The sequence below is a fragment of the Nannospalax galili genome, unplaced genomic scaffold (assembly GCF_000622305.1).
Source record: "Nannospalax galili isolate Female #2095 unplaced genomic scaffold, S.galili_v1.0 scaffold39, whole genome shotgun sequence".
Taxonomy (NCBI): domain Eukaryota; kingdom Metazoa; phylum Chordata; class Mammalia; order Rodentia; family Spalacidae; genus Nannospalax; species Nannospalax galili.
Genome location: NW_008346683.1, coordinates 3,164,264 through 3,175,606, shown reverse-complemented (window position 1 = coordinate 3,175,606; position 11,343 = coordinate 3,164,264). Strand labels below are relative to the sequence as shown.

Below are 11,343 nucleotides of genomic sequence, written 5' to 3'. Positions count from 1 at the left end.
GAAAGTTCTGCTAACTGACCTGAATGTTAGATATATTGTTTAATTTTATTATTTACACTGTCCTGAAGTATGATGCAGTTTTTATTTAGGAAATGTTCCATGAACTAAGTGGATAAATGTTTAGCACTGGGCTTTATTTATTGTGATCAAAATATGACTGATGCAGCTCCTGTTCTATCTGCAGACCAAGGAAAGGGACAAAGAGCAAAGGGTGAAGCCAGGAGGCAGACATGATCCACTCCAGTCTCCATTTGAAGACATCCTAGAAGCTTTTATTAGTCATTGTCCAGCATGGTGCTTGGCTACCCTTAACATTGAGAGTGAAAGAGACACTGTGTTTTCATTGAGTTCAATGTTACCACAGACAGACTTGGAGTTCTTTCAGGAAAAAGTAAGAAAATGACATAATGGAAATCAACTGGATAATTAACAGTTTCTGAAGGTTCAGTGTCTTTGTCAGCTCTGGTTATCCCAGCAGTTGCCACAGACCAGGTGGCTGAAACAAGAACAGTGTATTTTCTGACATCTCTTCAGTCTCAGAAATCATGGTCAGGATAAAATTCAGTTCACAATGAAGACTCTCTTCCTGGCTTGCAGAAGTCTTCTTCTTGTGGACCTGTCTTCTTTTTAGAAGGCCACAGTCTACTTGGATTAGGGCCTTACCCTTGTTATATCATTTCATCTTAATTTGTTTTTGAGGACTTATCTCCATATATTTTCACTAGCGGTTAAGCCTTCAACATAGGAATTTAGGAGTGTGGGGAGCTGTGGCTGCACAGTGGACAGAGCTTTAAACTCTTATTAAAATTCCTTCGGGGGCTGTGATATAAACAACATCCACCCCATCCTCCCTTGGTCCTAATGACAAACTGAGACACAATTCCGCCAGAGTGCATTCTGGGAAACCAAAGAGTTTATTGAGCTTACTTACAGAGCAATTGGTGAGGGATTATTTACAGAAACATGAGTTCTCCCCCATATGGACACACCTGGCAGTTTTCAACCAAGCTTGGATGATGGCTTCCCCATAGCCACATAAAAATATGTCCCTTCCCTCAGTTTTCCCCAGTCCATATACTCTAGAGTTTCTCCCAGACCATGTGCAGTTAGGGCCAAATTGCTCATCATGGGTTGGGAAGTGGAGCTGAATACTCAGGTGAGGGTCCTATGATTCTCCCTGTCCCTCTTATGCAGGGGTATCATGAGTCAACAAGACCAGCTGTGATAACCTTAGGACAACAGGCACAGCTAAGTCCAGGAAGATGGTGTCCGTCTGTCAGAGGATAGTCCTACACAGCATAAGCAGTATGACACAACTTCCACACTTCCCTCCTTCCACCCATCTAAAAGTCCCCCTTGGAAAGGAACTTTAGTGACCCTAGGAACTCACATTTTTTTAGTTAGTCTTTGAAAGACTACCATTTCTACCAGGAAAATCCATCTCATTGCCCATGTCTTCCATAAATCTGGGACAAGGCAAGGCATTGCTTCCTGGAGAAAAATTTTAAGAATGATTTAGAGACTCACTGAGGGCTTCCAATATCAAGCTCATCCAGCACCTAAATGCTTTCTCTGATTTCCTAAAGCACCCCACCCTGTCAGGGTCTGGTACAGCACTGGGATTTGGGTCTTTGCAAATTGACTTTTTCATGGCGCTTTAGGGAGTCAGTCTTAAGCTGTCCTTTTCTCAATCAGACACCCCTGATATCTTGAACATTTTCTCTCATTTTGTGGCATAGCATTCATGTGATGTGGAATATCATTCAGTAACCCAGACTTATGAGAGAGATGGAGCACCAAGCCATTTACTTCCCATAGAGCAAATATCCAAAGAACACTATTTCAGTGACTCCTTGTTTTGATTCTGTTTCATCCAGCATGGATTCTAGCCAGACCTTGTCCTCCATCTCTAGGCTTACAATGATGGTCCCCAAAGCATACTTGTAGCTGTCTGTGGCTTGGACTTTTTTCTCTCTCATCTGGATGCTATTTCTCATCAGCCTTATTTGCACAGAATTCTGGAACAACATGATGTCAAAGCCAAAACTGTACATACCAGGGTTGGTACATATGAACTCGCCAGTGGTCAGATTAAAGTGGCCCTGCCGATCGTATAGAGACTCCTTGAAGACAATGGGCTGATGTTGCTTTAGGAGAGCATCACTCATCTTCACAGCAAAGGCAGATTTGGGCGGAGCTAGGCATTTCATGATATCTCCCGGAGGCCCTGGGGATCCTGGAAATCCTGGAAGTCCTGGAGGCCCTGCACTCCAAGATATGCAGACAGAGAATGGGAGCAATCCGGAAGTCATGCACTTTATGATTAGCATATTTTTCTCTGCCTCATTCCCACGCCTCTTATTTACATTAAACTCATTCTTAAATGCTCACATCAAACACTTTCCAGGAAGCTCTTCGTCCATCATATATGTAGAAAAGTTTTTCTATGTTAGAGAAATAATGGCATTTTGTGCTTAATTTGGTCATAGCAGTATACCAGCGGGGACACACTGAATTGTACTCTCTCCTCGCTCCTTTGTCCTTGACTATATTTGTACCTTATTGAAGTGTCTTAATGAAGTAACACACAGAATATTTTCTAAGTGAATGAGTACACAAATTCTTGTGTTTTGTGTGCATGTGCATATATCAAACCACAAAAACACAGCACTTATGTAGAGGTCAAAGGACAGCTTGCAGGAGTCCACCATGTGGGTCCCAGAGACTGAACTCAGGTCATCAAGTTTGATGCACGTGCCCTTTACCCAATAAGTCATCTTGCTGATCTGAAAATTGTTTTATCTAATTTATCTCACAAGTAGAATCACATGTTTTTACTATAAACCTATAATGAAAAATAATTTCCATAGTAATTGATGCAGAAAAGTCCAAAAGTCATATTATACCATAACTAACAATCCAGAGGTCAATGAAAATCACCAGTGGATCTCAACAGTCCGGTGATAACTTTCTCATCCCTCTATGTCTGAATTCCTGGATGACAAGGCTCAGGATCTTCCTGGTTAGTGACAGGCATGGGTTTACCAGATGGGAACCACTGTCTTAAGGAACAGCCTGTCTGTCACTTAGTCATGTGGCCAAGTAAATGCTCAGAGTCAAATGGAAATCTGATTCTCAGCCTACTGGTACCCTTCCATGTAAGGGAAGGACGATTTATCTTAAATTCACAGTTTAAGGGGAAACAGTCCCAAACAGCAGGGAAGACATGGTGGCCGGGGCCATGTTGGTCTGGGCCAGAGGTAGCTTACTGGCCTGGCTTCACATCTCCACAGATCAGGAAGTAGAAAACTCAGCCAGAATCAGGCTGTGTTCTAGCCCTCTAGCCTCATACCATGGCCCTACTCTGCCAGCTAGCCCCATGTCTATAAGGGTCCACAAATTCCCAAACCAGCACCACAGCTGGACACCAAGGTTTCAAACTCTTGAGCCTATGGGGAGACATTTCACATTCAAACCATAAAAATGATCACAAAGCGAAGGAATGACCAATAAAAGAAGAAGTAAACATTCTCACCTTTCATTCCTGTGGGTCCTGGGGGTCCTGGAAGTCCTGGAAGTCCTGGGTGTCCTTGTGGGCCTGGGGGTCCTGGAGGGCCTTTAGGTTTACAGGGTCTAGTCTTCAAATCAGCTAGGGTTGATGTGATGGACACAACAAAAATCCAGGAACCCAGACCTGAGAATCAATAGGAAAACTTTACATGTTGGAGGGAGGTATTCCTTTTGAGGAAGTATGCTCCTGACATCCTCAAAGGGGCACACCTCATGATCCCATGTAAATATTAATTAGCCATTTACATCTGTGTGGGTCTGGGTCAGAGATGGTTAGGAAAGTTCCACAGGCATTATTGTCCTTGAGTCCTTTCCATGTGATTTCTAGTGGTGTACAGCCAAGGCAAAGGAGACATACTCATCTTTCCTAATGGGATCTAACACGTAGTCCTAGTAGAAGTGATGGTGTTTGTAAATCCTATGCATGTTTCCATATATAGCTGCTGTCCCTTTAACTTTGGTGCAGCAATGACTGAGCTTAGAGTACAGCTTCTTCAGAAGAAGGAGGAGGAGGAGGAGGAGGAGGAGAAGGAGGAGGAGGAGGAAGAGGAGGAGGAAGGTTCCAGGCCTACCTTCAGATTGGTGTATATCATATGTGGAGACAGGACTTTTCTACAGACTTCTGTATCTTCCATACAAGAAACACTTGAGCTACTACTAAATCTATGTATTTCCATATATTATATCATATTAAAAATACTTTAAGTGTTTAGAAGCTGAGGGCTGGAGAAGTAACTTAGTGGTGGAGCACCATGCTTGCAAATGTAGAACGTATGAAGTCAGGAGGGCTCAATATTGCCACCTCCGTGGTAAGAAAGAGAACAGGAATGCTCCTGAAACTTAGGTGACTTTTGCTTTTATTTAATTATGAATTTCCATCTCTCCTGAATGAAAATTACTATGGAACACTATACATTCAGTCTAAAATATAGTTCATACCTCCTCTGAACAACCACACACACATACATACCTACTAACCACTCAAATCAATTGAAAATACTGACATAAAAATAATTTAATACAAGTTGCCTGATAATAGCAAAGATTGAATTTCATAGTCTCTTCTTGAATATTATAGCATTCTCCTTAGACTATATTGAAATGATATCACAACTAACCAGAATGTGAACCCACTATTGAATTTATATCATGATGATGAGAGAAATTTCAGTAACTTTTACTCAGTGTTCCTATAGGAAATATTTAGAATGAATTTCTTCCTGCATTGTATTATAAAGTAGAAATGGGGAAAATGGGAACACTTTAACTGGGGAAGTCATGGTGGAAGGGTTAGACAAAGAGGTAGAGAGAGGAGACTTAAATAATGCCTAGCTAGTGTAAAAAACCAGAGAGAATCCTGTTAGTCCAACAACCTAATGACAAAATACACATATAACATCTCTACATGAGTTCATGTGTATAGCTAAACGCTACATAACAAGAAATAGTGCCAGACAGGAGAAACCTTCCTTTGAGTTGCTGGCCAGGGAGGTCCAAGAGACTCCCAAAATTACACAGGCTATTGCCACAGCCCCTGATGGCCCCTCGGAACTTGGAGGTAAGACCCTACTGCTGAAGATAGAACATACTTTGAAAACAAGATTTGGAGCAATGGAGCTAGAACTGATCTGGAAGCCATTTCCCCAGAAGGCTAGCTCTCATAGCTTTGGAGAGCATTATACAGGTGCTAATGGAGAACATCAAGCGATGGTCCAACACCAGCTTCAAGAGCAAATAACCACAACAATGACCAGCATAGCATAAGACATTGGTGTAATAGTGGCACTTTTATCATGGGGGCAATCAAAGGTTACCTAACTGGACCGAAAGCCCACTCAATGGGAGGAAACTCATGTGTGGTACTATAAACATAGGCAAATACACATAGCTGGAGAGGTCAAAGATCTTAGAGAAAACTCCAAGACTGTCACATCCCTAGACTAATGTAATTTCCCACTGTGTAAAATATGTGTCCTTGTATTTACAGATACATATCCCAGTCATCACTCATCAAAGAAGCTTCTTTTGCACCAAAGATTATTACAGAGTACCACAACTGGTCTCACACAGACATTGCCCAAGCCTAAGTGACACATCTACATGCAACCTCTACACCTAAGGCTCACAGAACATAGAACAAGGGGTAAAGAGGACACTAATGAATAGCTCAATTCTCATTAGTAAAGCTCCCTCATGCAGTAGAGGGCCAGGAAAACAAAAGATCACAAATGACCAAAGTACAGAGATTAAGATTCTGCAGAACGCTGGTCTTGGACAAGACTCCTATATTGAACTTACCTACCCAGGACTCAGGGACCATTGCAAGAGGGGAAGGGAAGATTGTAAGAACCAGAGAGGAGGTGCATGACTAAATAGAAATAGAGTCCTACAAGCTCACGGGACCCTGCTCATATGAACCCACAGCAATGGTATCAGCATGCACAAGACCCATGCAAACTCAAGCAGACAAAAACCCAGCATAGAACTGGGGACATGGACAGCAGACTCCAATGTCAGCTGAAGAAATACTGGCAGCTGATTACCACCGGGTGAGGAAGAGCTGATCTTCTTAAAGCGAGGGACTCTAGATGGCTGAGTTGACCTCAATAAATGAACTTGCACTGAGGAACATCTGGGGACACTAACTTGATACAATGGGCCTTAAGACAAATGATAGAATGTATGAATTCCAGTTGGGGGGGGCGCTATGGGAGAGCACCAGTGGGGGAGGGGGTAAAAAGATGATTAAGATTGAGATGTTCTGTATGAAATACACAAAACTTCAATTTAAAATATTAGTAATTCCTAAAGAAAATAATCTTGCCATTTAGACAATATCGATTACACAAGGGGTCATGTCTTCTATTTTATTTTGCCCCTCCAGGAATCTCAGATTCAAATTTACAGCTAAAGGTTTAAAACTTAGTAATAGCACATAAAAGTTCACAATCACTTGACCATTTGCCATGGTGTTGGCTTTTGTCTTTTGCCTCTTCCTGATTGTTGTTAACTTGACTTCGTTTTCCTACTTCATTCTATAAATGCATGTAAAGATACTTTGAATATTCTATGATCTGAGATAAGGAGAAAGAAGATTAATGGGGAGATGAAGATAGTGGGTGGAGAGATGAAACATATGCAGTGACTTTGGTTTTTAAATTTCATGTCACAAACATCATGAATAATAAAATGTAGTGCCTTATAGTCAGTAAAATGGTGAGTGTAGTAAAGAGGAGACTAGGCAGGAGGTAGAGGGGAAATTAGTGCAGGACAAAGAGAAAGAAATGAGTTAAAGGCAAAACAAACAAACCATCTATCCCAGAATGAGGCAGAGAAACCCTCATCCAGAATCAGTAACAGGTGGAGACTGGAAAAAGCCTTGGGCACTAGGATGTGCTTATATTTTGAATATTAAAGCCGAATACACCATACGGCCCCACACCTCACGAGCAGGGTGTTTCACTGGCCTTTGTGCCATAATTCCATTGTGCTAATTTTGTATAGCTGAGAGTTAGGTAAAGAGCGAATTCCATTCCTATCTACTCTCATCAGTGGTAAGGCAAAAGTAAAATTTGTGTCTTTGAGAAAGGTATGGGAAGAGAGTTTCTTATATTAGATACAATGGTATTTTACATGAAAAGAAAAAAAGTGATGGGTAATGAGGGAGGCTCAATTCATCACAATAATTAGGAGTAGGTGTACTTACCAACAGCTCCCATGGAAAGAGCTCTTCCTCTTTGCCCAAACATCTTGATATTGTGGGGGAACCCTGAAATCTGTTCTCAGCTCTCCTTGTTTTGTGCTACTTGATTGAATTTTGAAGCTTGAGGTTGCATGATTATTGAACCGATTTCTCTAAGTACTTGGTCTCCTGATCTTTGCTGAGCTGGTTGGATTTTGGATTTTAACTAGAGAAAAGTTGCAGCAATTGAGTTGACCTTCTTCACGAAGCATTGTGACCCACACATTTTTGACAGAGTTACCAGGTCAAGGCTTAGCCTCTACATGGACTTTGGCTCTTATGTGGTCACTTTCCCAACTCACCCTGTGGCACTCCCTCCCTACATTCCAGTGATAACAAAACATCGGCTTTGACTAGAATCAGAAGGAAACTGACTCAAGTTGATTTTTTAGAAATCTGGGCTGGATAGATGGATCAGTGGTTAAGAGCATTAGCTGCTCTTGCAGAGGACCCAGGTTCGGTTCCCAGTACCCACATGGTGATATCAGTAACTCCAGTTCCAGGGAATCCAGTACCCTCTTCTGGCCTCCATGGGCATTGCATGACATGTGCACCTACACACATACACATAAATGCAAAATATTCATACACATAAAGTAAAATTTTAAAATGTAAATAAAATGTAAAAAAAATGAAAAGGTTCTGGGTGGTAAAAATACTGCAGCTAATTTTACTTTCACTGGTGAAAACTGAAGCTTTTCACTAAGATGAGGAGCCAGGGAAGAAAGAACGGCTTCTTTCATGGCTCCTAATCCACATTGCACTAGAAATCCTACCTTCAATAATGTAAGGAAAGGAAGTTTAATAAAGAAAAATTGGGAAGTAAGAAATAAAACTGTCTTTGATCATAGGTGCTATGGTAGTCTATTTAGAAAATTCACTCCCCAACTTAAAAAAATACCTACAAAATTCCTGAAACCAACAAACAAAGACAGGGAAATTATATATGGTCAACATACAAAGCTATAACTTCCCTTTCTGCAAGCAATTTTCAAGTTTCTGCAAATTTGAGTTCATTTTTAATATATTTGCATTTAACATTGCACCAAAAATGAGACACATTTTTCCTAAATCTAATAGAAGGCATATATAAAGAAAATGATATAATGAAATCACAATGACTAAAAATCAGAGATGGCTCAGTGGTTAAGAGCACTGACTGCTCTTGCAGAGGACCCAGGTTTGATTCCCAGCACCCACATGACAGCTACATTCCAGTTCCAGCAGAATCTGAAGCCCTCTTCCAACCTCCGTGGCATTGCATGACACAGGTACACTCACATACATGCAGGCAATGCACTCATACACATAAAATAAAAATAAATGAATAAATATCAAAGAAGACATTGATGAATGGAGATATAGTCCATGTTGATAGTTACAATATTACACGCTATAAATATAACTCTTGCCTACTTAATATATAAATTAAATGCAATCCCAATCAAAATTTCAGCATCTAATTTCTGCTCTAAAATTTATATGGGAAGGGACAAGACTCATGATGGTCAGCACAATATGGAAGAATAAAGTTGGAGGATGTCAATTGCCCAGCTTTAAGATTTGCTATAAATTTACAGTAGATAATATGGAATAGTATTGAAAAGATGGAAAAATACATAAATGGAACAGAATAGAGAGCCTCTGACAAAGAGTCAGCTTAACAAATTATACTAGAATACTTAGAAGTTGTATGTAGAAATAAACCTAGACAAATACATCACACCTTCATAAAAATACCTCAAAATGCAAACTTAGAAAATTCTGGGTGATACTATCAGATTTAAGGAAAGTGGTTTTGACTGGGGGTAAATTGTAAGATATAATAACATAACTCTTGAAAGAAAAAATAACAAGTTGGACTTTATTTAAAAAAACAAAAAAAGAACAAAAAAACCTGGCCAAGTGTGATGGTACACACTTTTATCTTAGCACTGGGGAGGTGGAGGCCAGCGGATCTCTGTGAATTCCTGGCCAGTCTACATAGTGAGTTCCAGGCCAGCTGGGGCTCTAGAGAAACCCTGTCTCAAAAAGATAAATAAATAAATAAATAAATAAATAAATAATATCTGCACAAAAAATCAAGGTTAAGAAGAGCAAAAGGCCAACCTGAGTGCAAATATTTGCACAAGCACCTGTCTGACAAAATAGTCAAAGAAATAAAAGCTCAACCATAAGTAAACAAGAAAAGCCCTCAAAACATGGACAAGGGACTGGATAAATGGCTCCATGGTCAAGAGCACTTGCTGCTCTTGTAGAGGACCTGGGTTTGGTTCCCAGCACCCACATGGCAGCTACGACCATCATAAATCCAGTTCCAGGGAATCTGATGTCCTCTTTGGGCCTCTGTGGGCATTGCATGACATGGGTGTGCTTGCATACATGCAGACAAAACATTCATGTACATAAAATTAAAAAAATCAGAAAAATTAAAAAGAAAAAATTAGCAAAATAACAAAACAGAATCCTCACCAAAGAAAGTATAATGATGACAAATATCCCTACAGAAGTGTTCCAAATCATTTGTTTAAAGCAATTACAATTTGAAATACTAATGAGTACATGATAGTGGTTAAAAATCCAAAAACTGGAGTCTACTTCCTGTCAAGCCTGCAGAGCAAAAACAATACTTATTCACTGCTGATGGGAATGCAAACTGAGGCACCTGCTGGAGAGACTCTGACTACTTTGTTACCAAGCTAAATATAGTTTCACTGTGCAACCCAACAATTATGTTCCTAGGCATTTATTCAACTAATTTGAACTTTGGATAAATGGAAGGAAATCAATGAAGCTGATAAATAAATGAAAACCCAAGTATTTATTCTGCCTGTCACATGTGAAGTTTACCCCTGCATAGTAAAATATCATATGAGACATAGAATCTCTTTATCAAACTACTCCAACGAGGCCAGGCGTGGTGGCACATGCCTTTATTGCCAGCACTCAGGAGGCAGAGGCAGGCAGATGTCTGTGAGATCAAGGTCAGCCTGGTCCACGTAGCGAGTTTTGGCGGCTACAGAGTCTCAAACAAACAAATGAATTCCAACTAATTATTGAAAAAGAAATTACGGAATGTATTAACATTATTTTGAAATGGTTACAAATTAATGTATGTAGACCCAATAACATCACAAAAGGACATAATGTAATGCTGATAAAAGAGGTTGGTCTGGGTCTGATCAAGCCTCTGGAGTCATCTGTTAATGTATAGGTAAAGTGCAGAGAACAGGGAATATTTTGGTTGTTAGCCTTAGCCTTTAATGGCTGAGCTATCTCTCCTGGGGGACTATTTTGAATGGAAAAATAGAACTATAATCAATAAGAGCTAGCTAGTATTTTAGATAACAATAGTCATATTAATATTTTTGTCATAGTGAAATGAGGATTTAAATAGATGCTGCATAAGTGATAATACTAGGAAGACATCTTTTCTACGGGCTATTCATGTATTAACAGTAATTCACATAAATCACATATTTGCCTTCAAATAATTGCAGCAATTATTTCACAGTGACAAGTTATCACAGTGACCAGATAAAAAAAATTATTTGATATGCAAAGATTTATTATCCAGGGAAATGGTTTCACTGATCCTTGATAGGTAAAAAGTTGGCAGAGAACGAGTGAATGGATGATGAGGCACAGCTGAAACTCCATCAAAATAGGGTTTATTAGCAAAGGAACACATAGGACAGATTCCCTTCTGGGCAGGGAAAATGTCTGCTGGGGTCTTGAGCTGGGGTCTTTTTAAAAGGGAGGCTTCTGCTTTCTGCAGAAAGCAGGAAGATGTATTTTTTTAAAGTTGGGTGGTGGGGGGAGTGGGAGAGCGGGACTGTTAAAACCTGTCCTCCTCTTTAAAGATCGAAGGGGAAGCCTGCTGTGTTGGCCAAACAATGGAGAAAAGTCTGCTTCTCTTGATTTCAAAGACCAAGGTGCTTATCAGCTAGGTTCCCTTTTCTCAGGAGCATGAGAAGTCCTTGGGATCCTGTTGGTGAGGGGGCAGGGCTATCTGAACCTTAACAAGTGGC

The 11,343-nt window shown here is 40.2% G+C and overlaps 1 protein-coding gene across 2 annotated transcripts; it reads right to left on the bottom strand.

Moving 5' to 3' along the window:
• Positions 1 to 895: 895 nt before the first annotated feature.
• Positions 896 to 7,415, bottom strand: LOC103742110 (hibernation-associated plasma protein HP-25-like). Of its 2 annotated transcripts, XM_029568351.1 has the most exons (4): positions 7,277 to 7,415; positions 3,536 to 3,694; positions 2,057 to 2,263; positions 896 to 1,491 (listed from the first exon to the last, which is right to left on the bottom strand). In XM_029568351.1, exons 1-4 carry the CDS (start codon positions 7,317 to 7,319, stop codon positions 1,397 to 1,399), a joined length of 504 nt encoding a protein of 167 aa, XP_029424211.1. In that variant the 5' UTR covers positions 7,320 to 7,415; the 3' UTR covers positions 896 to 1,396. The 2 variants fall into 2 exon arrangements, with proteins under 2 accessions (XP_029424211.1, XP_008841327.1); XM_008843105.2 differs by having other exon boundaries at positions 896 to 2,263.
• Positions 7,416 to 11,343: the final 3,928 nt, after the last annotated feature.